The sequence below is a fragment of the Primulina eburnea genome, chromosome 2 (genome assembly GCF_022965805.1).
Source record: "Primulina eburnea isolate SZY01 chromosome 2, ASM2296580v1, whole genome shotgun sequence".
In the NCBI taxonomy this organism is placed as follows: Eukaryota; Viridiplantae; Streptophyta; class Magnoliopsida; order Lamiales; family Gesneriaceae; genus Primulina; species Primulina eburnea.
This window is the reverse complement of record NC_133102.1, coordinates 2,163,477-2,181,108: the sequence shown is the minus strand read 5'-3', so window position 1 is coordinate 2,181,108 and position 17,632 is coordinate 2,163,477. Positions and strand designations below refer to the sequence as shown.

The 17,632-nt window shown below is 35.8% G+C and overlaps 4 protein-coding genes across 9 annotated transcripts; all 4 read right to left on the bottom strand.

The window, feature by feature from the left end:
* Nucleotides 1–20: 20 nt before the first annotated feature.
* LOC140818307 (uncharacterized) lies at nt 21–3,004 on the bottom strand. 4 transcript variants are annotated; one of them, XR_012114951.1, is made up of 4 exons: nt 2,113–3,004; nt 1,958–2,010; nt 1,810–1,860; nt 21–416 (listed from the first exon to the last, which is right to left on the bottom strand). XR_012114951.1 is itself a non-coding variant. In XM_073178250.1 (3 exons), exons 1-2 carry the CDS (start codon nt 2,950–2,952, stop codon nt 1,963–1,965), a joined length of 888 nt encoding a protein of 295 aa, XP_073034351.1. In that variant the 5' UTR covers nt 2,953–3,004; the 3' UTR covers nt 21–416; nt 1,958–1,962. The 4 variants fall into 4 exon arrangements, 2 of the variants coding, with proteins under 2 accessions (XP_073034351.1, XP_073034337.1); XR_012114950.1 differs by lacking the exon at nt 1,810–1,860 and adding an exon at nt 1,630–1,741 and having other exon boundaries at nt 1,922–2,010; nt 2,113–3,001; XM_073178250.1 differs by lacking the exon at nt 1,810–1,860.
* Nucleotides 3,005–4,742: 1,738 nt separating this feature from the next.
* Nucleotides 4,743–9,949, bottom strand: LOC140818288 (uncharacterized). 3 transcript variants are annotated; one of them, XM_073178227.1, is made up of 12 exons: nt 9,798–9,949; nt 8,709–8,869; nt 8,523–8,567; nt 8,386–8,417; nt 7,658–8,260; nt 6,794–6,871; nt 6,214–6,535; nt 5,936–6,135; nt 5,541–5,617; nt 5,360–5,461; nt 5,043–5,229; nt 4,743–4,979 (listed from the first exon to the last, which is right to left on the bottom strand). In XM_073178227.1, exons 2-12 carry the CDS (start codon nt 8,815–8,817, stop codon nt 4,881–4,883), a joined length of 1,854 nt encoding a protein of 617 aa, XP_073034328.1. In that variant the 5' UTR covers nt 8,818–8,869; nt 9,798–9,949; the 3' UTR covers nt 4,743–4,880. The 3 variants fall into 3 exon arrangements, with proteins under 3 accessions (XP_073034328.1, XP_073034315.1, XP_073034322.1); XM_073178214.1 differs by having other exon boundaries at nt 4,744–4,979; nt 8,386–8,567; XM_073178221.1 differs by having other exon boundaries at nt 4,744–4,979; nt 8,386–8,567; nt 9,886–9,944.
* A 1,602-nt stretch (nt 9,950–11,551) lies between these two features.
* On the bottom strand, nt 11,552–13,942 carry LOC140824466 (probable protein phosphatase 2C 65). The gene is made up of 5 exons (XM_073186053.1): nt 13,343–13,942; nt 12,789–13,115; nt 12,588–12,705; nt 12,284–12,507; nt 11,552–12,104 (listed from the first exon to the last, which is right to left on the bottom strand). Exons 1-5 carry the CDS (start codon nt 13,553–13,555, stop codon nt 11,712–11,714), a joined length of 1,275 nt encoding a protein of 424 aa, XP_073042154.1. The 5' UTR covers nt 13,556–13,942; the 3' UTR covers nt 11,552–11,711.
* A 1,440-nt stretch (nt 13,943–15,382) lies between these two features.
* On the bottom strand, nt 15,383–17,596 carry LOC140818278 (uncharacterized). Its single transcript, XM_073178204.1, has one exon. It carries the CDS (start codon nt 17,140–17,142, stop codon nt 15,571–15,573), a length of 1,572 nt encoding a protein of 523 aa, XP_073034305.1. The 5' UTR covers nt 17,143–17,596; the 3' UTR covers nt 15,383–15,570.
* Nucleotides 17,597–17,632: the final 36 nt, after the last annotated feature.

Below are 17,632 nucleotides of genomic sequence, written 5' to 3'. Positions count from 1 at the left end.
TATCTAAACAAAGCATGTAATAATATATAATAATCGAAAACATAAAAATTATACAACCCACCATTGTAGCTGTAGCATAGGCGAAGGCGTGAACATCTCTATCCATAAGTTAGATGGGGTTGGTGCAACAAAATTAGTAGCAGCCAAGGAGACAAGTACCCAAGATGTGGGTCTCAGATTACATCGTCTTCCGCAATCCAATTAGAAAAAAGTTCTTTACAGAAACACCAGGATTACACACGAATATGGAACAAAAGCAATGGCATATAGAGTTATACGATACACATTTGGTGGTCCAGAGGTTGGAGCTTAGAGATGGGCCAGCCGCCAGAGAACACCGGTATTTCCAAGATTGTCGTGCTTTGCTCAGCCAAGCTGCAAGGTTTCATAGCATATACCTTCACGCTTCCGGGGATCTATAATGACAACATTTGAAAAGTTGAGGAGACATATACGTGGGCAGGCAACAAACAACATAATACACCCCTTTTTAATGACACACCGTTGATATCTCCACGATGGCGTAGTCACCAAACAATACATAACCAACAAAGGACAGGAAAGAAGAAGGGGATCAGGAAATCTTCAGTGCACATAGGAAGACAAGATGATAGCCATAGCATGAAAATAACAACCAAAAACCATTAGCATAGAACATGTCAATTTCGTGAAATTCAAGGTCTCTAATTAGAAAAGAGGGCAAAATGGAACGTGCTAAATAAAAGTATCACGGTAGCAGCATAAGGGAGAACAAACAGGCATGCTTTTAGGAGTACGCATAAAACTACTTCATTGATTTGGCATTACGAAACCGGCCGAGGAAATGGAAAAAAAACTATATTTGGTCAATGATAGCGCCTGAACCGTGAGGGAGCTGACAGTATCCAAACAAAGAAGACAAACAATAACCATCGCCTCAAACTAGTAGTCACATAAGTACCAAGAGAAAAATCAGCATTTGGTTGTTATTTAATTCACACCTTCACAGTTAACGTAAGTAATGCTTAATGGAGCAATTAACCAGAGATAATAATGATAAAATGCAGAAGAAATGGCTTCCTTTTTAAAACAAACACAACCTACGCCAAGCAGGAAGTTTGGCTTGGATCGCCGACAGTAAGTAAAATAAAAGAGACCAAAATATATAGAATGTTGACTAGATCAAGCAAAAATCGCTTTTGGTGAAAGGAAAATACTTGAAGGGCACAATAGTATGAGAGTCAATCTTAACTGTTCGATTTCCATAAGTTGCAAGTTTGATGGTTTAAAAAATAAGAGAGGCACTATTGCCAAAAATTGTAGTTTTCAGTAAAATTGGTAAAATATAGCAACCTGAATACGAGAAATTCATATCCTATTTAAACTAATTAAAAAACTTATCTGCGTGACAAAAAGTCTTCAAAAATAATATTGAATTCCGATCATAGAAGGCTCAATGGGCTAAAGTGCCAACTCATGTATCGCTCCAGCTATAGATTAATAGATGTGATAGAAATGACAAGAAAATGACAACTAAAGCCCCTTTCCGTTGATGGCTAAACGTAAAAGATCCGATTTAATTCAGTTAGCTTGAATAAGTCCCACATATGAGAGTCGATTTACACCCACTGACCCACATGAGAAACGTACCATTATCAGCCATCCAGAAACTCCTTAAAACGCAAAGTAAACTTTATCTAAAGCGGCCTCTCAAGTCTCACCACCCACTACTGGCACATTGCTATGAAAACCTTCAGCAAATCTATTCACGTTCAATTTAAACCAATACACGTATTATTTTATTGGGATTAACAAACAATAAGTAATTACATTATATTCAACTCCTTTCCTCATGTGTTTTGGTTCCATGGCCAAAAACCCCTGCAAAGGAGCAATAAAACTACAAAAAAATGACTGAATGGAAAAGGAGCAATCAAACTACCTAAGCTAACAAAAAAAGGATAGCCGCGACCATCACCAAATTTATTCCAAGCCAGCAACTTTGTACCTCAACCTCATGTTATGATTCTCCTGCGAAAAGTGAAAAACATTGTTGACTCAAGAATAATACTCTACTTGATCAAGTTTCAACAGTTATTTGATCGAGCTTAAAATCTTTACTATCCTCCTCACCTGCTCCAAAACTTTTGCAGAAGTCAGCTCCACGGATCTTGATAACCCATCAATCTTAGCCAGCATTTTACCATATAAATCCTCCAACTCGTTAGTATAGTTTGCTGCCTCCGTGCCCACTAATTTATTGAGCCTGTGAATATCGAAGCCTTCCGCGTGCATGTCCAGTTGCTTCTGGTTAACCAAATTCCTCTTTGTACTCCCCAAAGTCTGTTCTTTATCATCTTCTGCCATCGCATCCGAACCCCTGGGTTCGAAATCCATAAAAGGGAAAGGCGCATTTGGGACGAAAAAATCGAATTGGGATCGAAAAGAAGGCCCGATGTTGATAATAGTCAAGCTCTTGGGCTCGAATGAATAGGCCGGAATGCGATACTGGAAAGCCTTGTATTCATGCGTGTGGATCAACTGATCTTGAGACGGCGTCGTAAGGAGGAGAAAGAGGGATGGGGGGAGGGAAATAGTGGAATTCTGAGGGGTGAAAGCGAGGGAAAGAGATGAAGAGAGAGTAAGGGTGGTGGTGGAATCTCTCAAAGAGGGGCGGAGGGGGGTTTTGCGGCGAGCGGAGAACCAGCCGAGGAGGGAGGCGGTGGAGGGAGAGGGAGAGGGCGGAGGGAGGGGGAGATGGGAAGGGAGGGAGAGGAAGGAGGTGATGGTGGCAGTGATAATTTGGGTGGCGGCGGCCGAGGTAGAGTCATCCGACAGGGGAGTTGGAATGGAGAGGGTTGCGTGGCCGAAGAGGAAGCCGTGGAGGTCGGCTGGGGAGGCGGCGGTGCGGTGGAGAAGTGAGGCTAATGTTGCGCCTGAGATGTGGACTTTGTCGATCGGAAAGTCATCCATTTTGTAAATAAGAGAGGGATTGGTTCAGACGGGAAATGGAATTATCGAAAGTATTTATAAGTGTGAATTTCATAAGCATGAAAATGAATTTGTTCATATATTAGCTAACTATTCTCGTTTTATTTCATTATTCATCTCAAAAGTTATTTTTCAAAATGACAAAATTTATGTAAGACGATCTCACGAGTCGTATTTTGTAATACATATCTCTTATTTGGGTTATTCATGAAAAATTATTACTTTTTATGCTTAAGAATATTATTTTTTATTGTGAATATTGATAGAATTGAGTCGTCTTACAGATAAAGATTCGTAAGACCGTCTCATAATATATCTATCCATTAAAAATAACATCGTTTGTTAAACATTCTCCAATATAGTCTTGAATAGATATTATTCCTAAAATACCTTTTTTTATCACCATTTTCTATATTTCGGAATAGTTAAATAGGATATTCCTATTTTCCGGTACATATTTTCATGGAGATTTTATGTATGTTTTTAATAATTGTATTTTTTTTCATGTACAAACAATAAATGAAGATTGTTTCATGAAGAAATTTATTTTTTACCATAAAATAATTTCATGTTGGTTCCCTTGAAGTTGCATGAAAACATGAGTAAATTAAAAGTCAATTTTTGATTATGAGGTTCTATGTAAGGCAATTTTTTTTAAAAAGCCTTCAAATATAGATTATTTGAAACCTAGGGAGATCCACGAAATCCTTGGAATATACTTCAATAATCAATCAATTTTAAATTATTGTCAATACAAATAATCGATAATAAAATTCTTGGAATTAAAATCCACGAAATCCTTGGAATATACTTCAATAATCAATCCATTTTAAATTATTCTCAATATAAATAAAGTGTAAAAGTGGCGAATGAAATGAATTTTCAAAATGTCTCGTCAGAATCCAATTTTCCTTCCCCTTGTTGGGTTTGACTGTAGGTGTTTGGTGTAAGTTTGGGTCAAACTTCAGTGCCCATTTACAAATCATCATGTCCTAGTTAGCCCAATGGCAATGATCTCGCATCACATGCTCCGACAAATTTCATAACAGGAAAAAAAACAAAATTTGTATGAGACGGTCTCACGGATCCTATTTGTGAGACAGATCTTTTATTTGGGTCATCCATGAAAAAATATTATTTTTTATGTTAAGAGTATTACATTTTATTGTGAATATGAATAGGGTTGATCCGTCTCACCGATTAGGATCCGTAAGACGGTCTCACATGAGACTCACTCCAGAAAAAAAATGGCACAAGAATTTGACTACAATAATTAATATGTACTGTGTTGTTAACTGATGAATCAAGGCCATTTTATTTTCTCTAATCTTCAACTAACTAATAAGTACAAAATGAATTAATAATTTTAAAAAATAGTTAACTGAGTGCTTGTAGATGTATATATTATCACCCTAGAAGATTTGTATAGCTGCTTCGTTAGTTTCTGTGTAGATATCCATGTCTCCATAAAGATGCGACGGTGGAGTCTACTGGTTCATTATTAAAATTTCCCATAATTGGTGTGAGGAAAGTTGTAATTGATTTGTGGTAAAAAGACATACATAAAGACTAATTCAAATCCAATACATGAGTAGTTGTTATATTTTTTTTATTCTAAGTACATGATATTTAATATAGTTTTCCAATTTTTTTGAATTTCTCATGTTTTACGGATTCGATACTGTCCAGAACCTCCGAAAAAAATAATTTCGACAAAGCATTTAACGACTCTCATTTTGGTTTTAAATTCAACATGGAATTGAAATTGATTAATAGTTTGAAGAATTATTACGAAATGAGAGAATATATTCCACAAAAACTTGGGAAATTTAAAAAGAAAAAAAAGAAACTCAAATACTGCGTTCATCTTAAATGCTTAGAAAAACTAAAACAAAGTATTAAACAACATTTCAATCGTTGTGAAAGACAATAGCAGAGGCAAAGCTCCTTTTTCCGACCGACCTATTCTGTGTTATTTCCCAACCTACATCCTCCCTGTAGCGTTCAATCTGCCATTGCGATAACCATTAGTTTAAATACAAGAATAACAGAAGAGAACACCAGAAGCTTACCGTGTCCAGTAAGACCTCGTTATCTCTAAGACCTCCAATTACATAAATGGATTCCTTGAGAACTGCAGCAGCTGAATATCCCCTGCTCTGCTTCATTGGATCTCCGGTCATCCAGGTTCCAACACGAGGGTCGTATATTTCAACACTCGGTACCATTTCAATTCCATCAAAACCACCAACAGCATATCTGCAAAACAGCATTCAAATAGAGTCCTTGAAAATCGACAGGTGATAATGGTCACAAGTATTGAACGGACTCAACGGGAACAAAGCTTGATCAGTACCTTTCGAAAGAAAATACAAAAAAATGGACTTACATCTTTTCATTCATAGCTACCAATGAATGGCAGCCTCTCCTTGTGCTCATACTCTCGATTCTGGTCCAAGAATGTTCTCGGGGATCGAATCTTTCAGCAGATCTAAGATAGCAGAAAATCCAGATTAAATAGTGAACCGGAAATATGGATAAGAGAATGGCAAACTGGCTAAACAACATACGTCAGATAATCAATTCCATCATATCCTCCAACAGCATAGAGCGCACCATTGAGTTCCACAGCTGCAAGTGCGAAACGCTGAAACCAAGAAAAATAAAACATTCTCCTTCATTCCAGAAAACAAATTGGAGAAGATGCAGCGATTGATTTGTACGACATATATGCAAATAATAACTCGCCCTAAAGATTCACCAGGCAGAAAACAAAGCAGACAACAGAAAGGTATTGGTAATAATAGCACCTTCTTTAAATTGAAATACTTGCACATGTCCAACGACTATGTTTGCACATAATTAGTGTCTTTCAATAATGCAGAAAAGTTATAGAAATAATACCTCTAATATGTCAACACTTTATATATCTTCTTTTATTATTATAAGAAACGGCTCAGATTACCTTTTGAAGCATTGAGCGTGTAGAAATCCATCGTCCAACATCTGAATCAAACATTTCTACATCTGAGAAGCATTCAGCCCCATTTCCACCACCAACAGCAAAAATTTTTCCATGTATAGTGGCACTAGCTAGGTGGCCTTTTTTTCTGTTCAGGGAAGGACGCAAAGTCCACTGATTGTTGACAGGATTGTACGACTCAACTTCACGCGAACAGATTCTAACTGTTAAATATTGAGTAAAAAAGGGGAGAGAACAAGGAAACGAGAATCATGATATACCTGTATCATACAACAAAGAACCATCTCCGCCACCAAATACATACAGTTCCTCATCTAACTTTGCAACTGAGGCATATGACCGCAGAGTAGACATTGGCTTAAGAGATTTTAAGACATCATTCACAGGCGAGAAGGAATGCAAAGCCTTTGACCAGGATACACCATCATATCCACCTACTAAAAATATTAACTCATTGAGATCTGGAGATTCAACCGCTGTTTCATTGCCAGTTGAAGCACCGATTGTCATTGAAGTTTCAGGCACGGACTCAAATCTCATGCATACTTTTCGCAGTCTCTGAATTTCCAGTTCTGCCTCAGCCTAAAACAATATAAAGCATCAGTTAAGAATGTTGTACGGATTTTTACCTCGCCAAACCACTTAAACATCATAATCAGAAAGAATATTGTCGAGTAAGAATGGTGGATGTTAAACATCAAGATGCTCTTGAGAAAACGAAAGGTTAAAAAAAATCAGTATCACTGGAATCATAATCAGACAAGTAATCCATCCTATTTATTGAAGAGGGCTCAACTTGAATAGGTAAGCCAATGAGATTTTGCAAGGAAAAAGTAATACCAGTTTCTTTTCCAAAATTCCCATTTTACATGTTTGTTCTTGCTTAAAAGCCTTCAGCTCCTCCATTTCCTGACACAGCTGCATTCGTAGTATAAATCAACATATATATAAATTTACAGCTAGAACGGAAAAAGTTGTCCTTCTCAATCAAGCACTCGCATTCAAAGCCTAGCAATCGCTTAAACTAGGATCCCCCCAAACTTAAATATAATGCAAATCAAAATTGAAAATAAGGGATATGGAGAGTAGAATACACTAAATTCTACACAAATATCATGAAAAACAAATGTTCACATTATAAACACTGAAACTTGAGAACAAATTGAAAATCTCATAAATGTTTGATCGTCTGGTGTCACATTAATAACTTGAAGTGCTTTTAGAAAGGAACACACACATTCTATGTTGTGTCTTTGACCAGCTTTATGCAGCTGGAAAGTTATAAACATTAAATTTTTCCGGAATAAGGCGTCAAACTATTTTCAATTTCTGACTGAAATGCTTGATTTTCAGAAATATACCTACGATATATGTCAGGGATTAATAAAAAAATATGTGGATTTTGGAGCTTGGAATTGATGCTACATAGGTTCATAAGAATATGGGATAAGTTTGAGTTGCTTTAGAGAGGTGTGAACTGTAAAAAAAGCATAGATTGGAGGATTTACAGAAATGGCTAGAGTTACGAGAAGAAGACGAAGGGTGATTATAAATGTACTATGTCTTACTCAGTTACTCATTAAGCCATCAGGTAACTCCGATGTCGATCAAAAACTTCAGCAGAGCTCAAAAACCTCCAAGACCAATTCAATTTGCTTGTTTCCTATCCCAACCAAAATAGCCTTTGAATATTGAAACAAATACCTGTGCTATGGTTGCATAAGAATCAAGAGAATGACAAGGGCTTTCATTATTCCTGTTTCCCGAAGTTGACATGCCATTTTCATAAGTCTCATGCTCCAAGTCCACGTCTTCCATGTAAGTAACTTCTCCAGATTGTCCCGTTATAGCTGCAGCTGAATGCTGACGATGCCGGGCCAATTCTTTTAGCTTCATGTGTATAAGGTCCTTTTCTTCAGGTTCTGCATTTTTGTTGACTAAAGATGCCTCCATCAATTGGTTGTATCCATTCAAACACAAAGAATCGTCTGAATTACCCAGTGTTCCAAAAGGATCATGAGAGTTGGCAAAATCATCTTTAAAATATGGTGGCTCTGGAGCTTGTGTTTCCTTTCTTTGGATGCTTAGAGGAAACCTCTGCTTTGCTGATAACAATTTTGGGGAATTTTTGGGGGTATAAACACTTGGAGCAAATGCTAGAGAGGTGAGTTTAGAAATTAACTTGCTTGCTTGAACATGATCCAACTCAAACAAGAAATGATTTTGACTGTAGTAGTTGTCAACAATTGTTGGCTTGAATAGAGTTTCAGAAAGCGCCTGGCACTCCAAACGCACACGTATTTGAACCTTTGTGCCAAAATAAAGAATGAAAAATAAAAGATCAGATACTATAGTCTACTTTTGAAGTTTGACAGCATTCTAATCACCCTCGATTAAACCAATAACAACAATAAGTGGTTTCCACGTAATACCTGAGCAGGATACCTTGTTCTCTCTGAACCACCTGAGGTCCAGCCATATGAATCAATATACATTTTCCCGGAGCTAACTGCTTCATAGATGCCATAAAGTTTCCTCTCGCTGTAATTGAATAAGAATAGAGGCAAACCTGGTTCGATGTTCTTTACATATGAGAAGTGCTGAGCTGGGAGTCCTAAGTAACATAAAAAAGTAAATGCCACCGGAATAACACAAGTGCAATCCCAAATTTATCATGAGGCTGCATTTAACAACCTAACAATTTAGAACAATGTACTAATTTTATGAAGATGATACAAACACTGTTGAAACTAACCAAAAAGCTTTTTGGTGACACATTCGCTCTTGGTGTTATTCGTGCAACCAAATATGACACCTCCCAGTTGGTTTTTACTCAAATTCCTACATTTCACAATAGAAGCCATCCACGAAGAAGAAGTTCCACTGAGACTAAATATGTGATTTCTCCTCCTGAAACTGCATAGGGAAGCATGTAAAAGAAATCATGAAATAACCAAAATTATACGAGAAACTGAAGCCACAACTTAGGTCCCAAAAACAGTAAAATAAAAGGAACCGATAGAACAAAGTCACAAACAAATTCGACAAAATATAGAACCATCAGATTCAGAAATTATCAGGCAGTCATTTTTTCTTTCTTGCTAATTATACACAAAAAAGCAATCAACAATGTTAATCAAGATCCAGGAAAGTAAATGATTTTGTTAAGTTCTCTATGAACAGAAGCACAAAGCAAATACAAATAATCTTCATATGCTACCTAAATCATTGAAATGAAAAATAATTCAATCATCCATACACACACCAGTATCCTAAAAAAGAAAGGGGTGTATAATATTTTTTTTTGCTTTAGTTAACGAATCATAATTTCCTCTAGGCCAAATTCATCTCTACCTCTCACAAATTATCCTCCAAAAGCGTCCATTCTAAATCAACTTGCAAGCATTACGAAATCAACAAAAATTAAAATATTACAATCCTTTCCTGTATTCATCATTAAATTTAACTTCAAACATAATTGTAACGGTATTTTCGAGATCCCCCAAGAAAATCATCACAGCTCCAATTAAACGCTCATTTCACAGTCTCCCACAAAATACAAACACTTCGAGCAAATCCATCACCAGTTCAGTAAACTACAGAGAGAGTAAACAATCATATTTCCGACACAGAAATCTGATCAATGTTGTTCTCGAAACAACGATTGCCGGTCCAAAAAAAAGATAATAATAACATCTCAATCGCCAGAAATCCAATCTAAAAGTAGAAGAAACAATGCGAGAGAACCCAAAATGTTCATCTGTCCCAATGGACACACAACAATCAATCGACACAAAACAAGAAACACGCAGAAATCGTGAAAGAATGAACAGAGCAAGAAAACCTCCACACTCGAGGAACGTGAGAGTATCGAGAGAATAATGTGGAGAGAAACCCGCGAAAAAAGAGTTTCTAGTTTCATAAACCAGCACCTCGGCGCATGTTAGCTGCGCTGGCAACCTATAGAACTTCCTACAAAAGGAACTTTTTTATGGTTTCGGGAATAAAATATAATATCTATATAAGAGACAGAGAGAAGAGAAGTAACGACTCCTGTAAATGAAACTTCTACGGTAGAATTTATTAATTTTTTTTATATTAAACTTCAGTCTCATTTAAATAAATATAGTATATTTTATTTATATTAAAAATTACAAATTCTAACACTCTTTCGAACATATTTTATTTAAATTCTGTCAGATATTATAATTTGTTACTTTCTTGCTTCCAAATCTATTAACATAATAACATGGGTAGTTAATATAGTATCTCATTCGATTAATAAATAATAGTTCGTTTGATTTCATTGATTAAACTTGAAATAAGATTATAAATTATTATTTTGTCTTTTTAATAGTTTAATAAATATTAATAATACTATTTAATAAGGGTAATATTGTAATTTAAAATTCAATGATTTAGTTGATGTAAAATAAATAAATAATAAGTAGTTATCTTGTCACACGATTTCACGAATCTTTATTTGTGAGACGGGTCAACTATACAGATATTCACAATAAAAAGTAATACTCTTAGTATAAAAAAAATATTTTTTCATGGATGACCAATTAAGAGATCTATCTCACAAAATACGACTCATGAAACTATCTCACATAAGTTTTTATCGTAAATAATATGACAAAATAAACATGAAATACAATAGATAAATTATCATTTGATTAATAATATATCACTTGAAACGGTGCTTACTAAGTTCATGCTTTATAATATAGTAAGATAATAATTCTTTTTTGTCATGCATATTAGGAGGATTCACAGTGTAAGAAATAATTTAATATAAAATTCTTATGAAGACCTATCAATTATATGATACAGATCTTCTATTTAATAGACTCGTAAAAAAATATTACATATATGTATATGAATTAGGTTAATTCATCTCATGAGTTAAAATTCGTGAAAAGAGACATAATCGTAATTTAAATTTAATCAACTAAATATACAAAAATGAATCCGAAAAAAAACCATACAAAAAATATGTCACATATATTAATATCACCATTTTCAAATTTATTTCCGAACACTTGAAAATAAATAGGTGTGTCAATTCGGGTGGGATGGGTCGGATTGAGCAATAGTACTATTCAAAAATCGGTCAACTCGAACCCGAGCCAACTCGAATCCGAACCTACCCAATTTTGATTTATTTTAAAGAAAATAAAAAAAATACATAATAACATAATATCTCTCGTTTATATGATTTAAATTTGAAAGTCTAATTATAGAAAAATAAAATATATTTACTAAATTAAATAAACAATTGTTTAAAAAATACAAAATGTTCAAAATAAACATTAAAGTATGAAAATTTATGATCTAAATATACAATAAATATTTTTTCAGACATATAATATATAAAAATGTAGACAATATTTATTAATTATATTTATTTTAAAAAATTTAAAATTTTCGGATCAACCCGGGTCAACCAAACCAAATCCCAACTCGATCATTTTTTTTTCAGGTCAGCTATCGGATCCAACCCGAAAACCCTCAAACCTAATTTTTTTCGGGTTGCATCGTATCGGACTGGTGAATCGTTTCTGATTTTGACATCCCTAAAAATAAACTTTGAAATTTATTTTTATATTTTCAAAAATAAATAAATAAAACAAACCAAAGTGAAAACACAAATTTCTTCGAGTCTCCTCTCCCGCTAAACCGCTCAAGCCCATTCTTGTTTTTCCTTTTCACCTCAATATTTACACACAAAACACTCGGATTATCCCAAACTCCATCACTTTTCAACATTCTCAAGTTTATTCTTCCCTTGCCTTCTTTTCTTCATCCTGTTCGGACCCAAGTTCGAACCATTTCCGCCATTTTCGGAGTTTCCATCACCTTCCCAATTCAAAACCGTGTCAAGTCCATCATCATTTCTCGTAGTTTTCCCATAACTGTATGTCTGGTTGAAACTCAGCTCGCTCATTTCCGACACGGATTTTGTTAAAACCGGCCTCTGTCGTTTGAAAAACAAGCATACTACAGCACAGTCATCAATCTTGGCTCGAGGGTACTTGTATCTCCACGCTCTAACCGCATGGTCTACAAGATATTTTGCAGCCATGGAACGCTTTCTTGATGATGCAACGATCCTTACCACTTCGTTATTTGATAACACATCCCATATCTGATAAGACAAAGAGTCTGATGTTAGATCATAAGTACATTATAAAAGAATCCAAGCCCAAAATGATATTGCATTAGATCACAGAACTACTCAAACTTAGAATTTGTGAGAGCGATTATTTTTTAAGCCAATGTAGCATCCCGTGAGTTAGAATTACGGTTTCTTTTGTTTTTTCTTACCCCATCAGTGGCTAAGACCACAAATTCATCCCTTTCAGTGAGTTTTCTGTATGTTACTTCGGGAGTGGAAATGAGACCGAAATCTTTTAAACAGAAATCTCCGAAAGCTCTAGCCATGGCTAGACCAGGGCAATCTTCATGAGGCATCCATATTCTGTACACATTTGGCTCTTCATCCATTGCCATTACTCGGCCTTGGCAGCTTCTGATTCGTTGTGTTTCAGCTGATATATTTTAATTGTGAGGCTATATACGTGTTATATTACAAGGTAACAGAAGATCACGAAGAAGAAGAAACACAAACATGGAAGATTTGGTTTAAGATCAACTGTGAGTTGTTCGGCAATAAGCTCATCAGTTTCATCTCTCGTGCAAAGAACAGCCCGAGAATCACCTAAATTTGAAATTATCAGATGTTCACCCTGAAAACGAGAAGCAGAAACAAGAACCATCAAATTCCATTATTTTTTGACGATGATATTTTCCAACAAATGAGAATCTATACCTTTTTAAGAACAGATACTGTTGTTGTCCCACTGCAATAGCTTTCAATCGAGACTTCATTCTCGAGTTCTTCGTCTACTTCATGGAAACACTTGATCAGTCTGGCCTTCCATGACAAGAAATACGGATTCTTGAAATCCGGATTTTCACAGTCATCGTAATTTTCCACATCAAGAGCACAATCATTTCCCTCAACACTGGGCTGTCTGTACAACGATGATATCTTTGTTGGTAAATTTTCGCGAATGTAACGGGCCACCTTGTGGCCAGAAGGGCCGTGTCCATCGAACACACCGCAGAATAACATATCTTTGTCACCAGAAAAGCTCTGAAAACCATGGTATTTATAGTAGTTATTGTAGTTAGCCTGTCGAAATTCCTCATATCATAAAGCAAATGAAAGGGAAAATGAACATCTACAAATAACATGGATTCATCATTTGAAAATCGTCCATCAAAAAAAGAAAAGAGATCAAAGAAAAGGCCAAAAAAAATCTTTGCATGATTCAATCACTAATGAAGAAATTATTCAACAGAAAATAGAAAAATGTGTACCTCCCAAACCGTCATGGCGTCTTGGTTGATCCCTTTCTTCCCTTGCTGAGAGAACATAGACACGTATTTAGACGATCCCTGCAGCCTAACGCGTGCACCAGCCTCGCGAGTTAATACTATGTTTTCGTCATCAAAATCTCTCTCGTGTTCTTCTCCTTCGACCAAAAAACCTTCGAAATTGCCTCCCCTTTGACACGAACAACATGCACCCATTTTCCGCCCTCGACTTCTCCTCTCAAGGGATGAGAAACCCAATAATTAAAGCCACAAAAAAAGTTCTGATCCTCGAAGATTAAAGACAGACCCTTCTGATCAAATTAGTGGTTGATCAATTCTAAACAGATTGAATCGTAAGCTTCTTAGGGTAGAAGAAGAATCATTCAGAGGGAATATGGCCAGTGAGATGGATGGATTGCAACATGATCAGAATGGATTCCAAAAGAATCCATTAAAACATCGCAACAAACTTCAATGCATTTTCAACATGGGAATAAAAAAAAAATTGGGAGGGCTTTTTTTTTGGATGACAAAATATGGCCATTCAAGCAACAATGGCACATTTGACCTTACAGTCAGACTCCGATCCCACCCTTTCAGGGGAGTAGTCGTGAACCTTTGCCTGTTTATTTTTTTTACTATATTTGACACGATCCTGCATTTAATGTAGAATTTTATTTTATTTTATTAATTAAATATATGTCCTTCTTATCCATGCAGAGATGGCCGGCCATCCCTCGAATTAAGTATGTATTATTAACATTGGCACTTTTTTTGTGGCTTCGTTTTGTATTATTGTTTTTCTTATTTTCCTTCTCCCTTTTTTCGTTTGTTAAAACTTTGGTCATTGGGCAAATCAATATATAATTTAAAAAGTGATAGATTTACAGCTTACGTGAGAATTTCAATTATAACAAAATAACCTTCTCTAAAAATGTAAATATTTGTGTGAAATGATCTCACAGGTCGTATTTTGTGATACAGATATCTTATTTGAATCATCCATGAAAATATTACTTTTTATGCTAAAAATATATTGTTTATTGTGAATATCCGTATGATTGACCCGTCTTATAGATAAAGATTCGTGAAAGTATCTCACAAGAGACCTGCTACTCTAAAAAAATAAAACGCTAGTCTTTATTAACAACCAATAAAAACACCATGCTCTATAGTTCTTGTTTGAAATATACAGAAAACTTCAATATATATTTAATATATATGGGCACTTTTTTGTTTTTATTTTATTACTTTCTTTTTATAGTTTTTGTCCTTTTAATGTGAAAAGCTTACGGTCTAATTAAAATTTAGACCATTATACTAACTGACTTACAAATAATTTGATAAATCCTTGTATAAATTTTTTATATTTTTTTCCTTAAAATAAGCATTCTTTTTAGATTTCGATCTTATCTATATCTATATTTTAAAATTCAAATATTTTTGTCTATATTTTAAATAATCTATCATTCATATGAAAAATAATTAAAGTAAAAATACAAAAAATTATCAGATTTAATTAAACTTAACGCGTGCGAGATCATTAATATCATTGATCGATTGGGCGTTTGTGTGATACCAAATCGGTTTTGTATTATTTTAATTGATTTTAATTTTCCCAAATCATGAATTTTCTTACGATTTTTTTTTATTAAAAATAAAATCACATACCAAAGACATTAACAAATTGTCTCAATAATCATTATTTACATAAATAATAATCAAAATATATCTAACGAAACTTATCAAATAAAGTTTTTCAAGGATCTGATAAAATCAACAAATATCTCACACATTTGTAGTTTACAAGCTCTGAATAAAAAGTAGTTTAAAAATTGTTGTATTTATATCCAGGAACGTGGAATACGGACTTTTAGCCCAAGGATTGGTCCGAAATCAAAACAAAAAAACCTTACAAAACCAAAAAATTGTCTAAAACGTTAAAATTCCTAGTGTAGACAGACATCCATCTAAGAAACAAGAACCATAACAAAGTTTATGTTTCCCATCTCTAAAAGTTTTCTTATTCAATCAATAGAATCATTAAAAGAATCAAACAATTTCATAGGGAAAACGCATTGTTTTACTAGACAACGGTTCACTAAATATAACTGTACCCTTTGCCTCAAGGGAAGAATACATAGCCAAAAGGAGAAGGAAAAGAACCTACAACATATTCATTTGTTTGCTAAAGGAGACAATGTAAATACAACATATCATATGGTAAGCAATTACCACCATTGATGCACTAGAACTCCGCTCTTCCTAAGAGAAGTTAAAAGATTCAGGCACTGCCCGTACGTTTTCTGGTACTTGGTGGTTCTCTCACCCACACAGCATCTTTGCCACCGATTGTAATGACATTCAAGAAAGATCTCGTCTATTAAGCAAATTGCTCCGGTTTGGAACAATTTCGGAATCAAATCAAATTCGGTCCCTTCCACGTCCATTTTCATCACCACATAGTCATTCTCTGAGACAGTGTTCTTCAGCCAATCAGCAAAGTCGAATCCTTGAATTTCATCTACACGGGATGAGCTAGAACCACCTGACGACTGAATAGGTCGAATTCGGCCCATCCCCCTACCTTTCTCTACCTCTTTGTGACTAGGGTCTTGGTTGATTTCGAAAAACAAGGTCTCATTTCTGATCCATGCGGCGTATGGAAGCAAAGTGACCCCCTTCTTGTACTTGTACTCATCATGAAAGGACTCATCTGCTTCGATTGCATATATATCAAATGTCTTGTTCTGCTTAGGATATTGCTTCTTAAACCAGCTGACAATGCTAGAACCGTAGCTTCTAGCTCCAACATCTATATAAACATACCTTCGCTTAAAACTAATGTCCACCATCGAAGACAAGTACTTGATATTCCGCAAATTATCCTTTAGTGTAATCCAGGGTTTTAATGGTTCTTTAGCAATCAGAGGCTCCGCTTTCAGGATCAGTTCTTTTTTATAGTTGGAGACAAAGCAGTTGTCCACGGCTTGGCCACCAGAAATTTTCACGCCGGGGACATTAATTCTTCCGGTGTTAGAATTCTTACCCGCTTTTTTCATAACAATCTGGCGAACAAATGGCATATCGGGATCATGCCCCTTAATGTCCTCAGTCTTAACCAATTTACAGCAATTAAACAAATCAAGAAACGAAGCAAAGCTATACTTGTCTTTTGATGCCGTGTGGACCACCAGAAACCCTTCGGGCTTCAGGGTCCGCCCAATCTCTGCCGCGAAATCACCCGGCCTCATTGATTTCTCCACCACTCCACCTCCGCAAAACACAAAATCAAATACCTCATCAGCAAACGGCTGCTTAACACCTTCTCCCGAAACCACCAAAGGCTTCGAAGGTTTCTTAAAAATACCGATCGAATCATCCACACCATTCTCCCTCAAAGCAAAAACATCTGCTCCCGTCTGCGTTTCAACGCAAAGGGACTTCGAATTGTAGCTCAAAAATCCTTCGGAGATCAGATCCTGGAAGATCGACGAGTAGAAATTCACCGCCTTCTGGAAACCCTCAGTGGTCCACAGATCAGGAATCTTCTTCGAGGTCGACGGAACCGTTTCCCGGGAGGTCGAAACAGCATCTGAAGAGGAATCGGTTACTTGATCGCCTGCGGAAACGATGTTGAAATCCTCCGGCAAAGAGAAGAAACAGAAATCGCCGAAATCACAGGACTCCCCACGGATAGTTACCACATAAGCGAATCGGAGAGCGACGATAAACACGCAACACAACAGCAGACGCACCAGTATATTCCTCAGAAAACTCCGTTTACCCACAGCCCGCTCCATAAACAAAAAAAATAACCGAAAAAACCCAATTCTTCACCTCAGTTTTCTCTACGTATATACATATGCACGTGAAAACCCTTTCAAAAAATCATCAAAACAGAAAGATAAAAGAGAATTTAGCGGGAGCAGAAGCGAGCAGAAGTGTGGTTAGCCCCGACGAGAGAACAGAAAGGAGAAGGACAAGAGAATCGCAAATCAAGGGAAAGGGGAGGGACAAAAAGGGAAAACATGCTTTGGAAGGATAACTTTTAGGCGAAAATCACTCCGAAGAAGCGAGATTTCAACTCAATTTTTGGTAAATTGCGCGCAGAATTATGTATTTGGCACAGATTTGTGTATAATTGTGGTAAAGATTTTGAAGGAGAAGATTAACCAGAAAGGGAAAGGTATCGCGGCGTAGACGACGACAGAGTTGGGCGACGTGTGGGAACCGATTGACTAGGCTACGCGGCGAGGGAAACGACATATTTTAATGTGACGTGTTTTATAC

Coding starts and splice junctions, on each gene's coding strand:
- LOC140818307 (XM_073178250.1), bottom strand. CDS start 2,952: ATGGATGACTTTCCGATCGACAAAGTCCACATCTCAGGCGCAACATTA. Junction 2,011..2,112: donor CTGCAAAAGTTTTGGAGCAG/GTGAGGAGGATA, acceptor CACTTTTCGCAG/GAGAATCATAACATGAGGTT.
- LOC140818288 (XM_073178214.1), bottom strand. CDS start 8,817: ATGGCTTCTATTGTGAAATGTAGGAATTTGAGTAAAAACCAACTGGGA. Junction 6,136..6,213: donor TTCTTTGTTGTATGATACAG/GTATATCATGAT, acceptor GTTCGCGTGAAG/TTGAGTCGTACAATCCTGTC. Junction 5,230..5,359: donor GTAGCTATGAATGAAAAGAT/GTAAGTCCATTT, acceptor GCTGTTTTGCAG/ATATGCTGTTGGTGGTTTTG.
- LOC140824466 (XM_073186053.1), bottom strand. CDS start 13,555: ATGGGTGCATGTTGTTCGTGTCAAAGGGGAGGCAATTTCGAAGGTTTT. Junction 13,116..13,342: donor ACGCCATGACGGTTTGGGAG/GTACACATTTTT, acceptor CATGGTTTTCAG/AGCTTTTCTGGTGACAAAGA. Junction 12,508..12,587: donor TCTTAAACCAAATCTTCCAT/GTTTGTGTTTCT, acceptor AAAATATATCAG/CTGAAACACAACGAATCAGA.
- LOC140818278 (XM_073178204.1), bottom strand. CDS start 17,142: ATGGAGCGGGCTGTGGGTAAACGGAGTTTTCTGAGGAATATACTGGTG.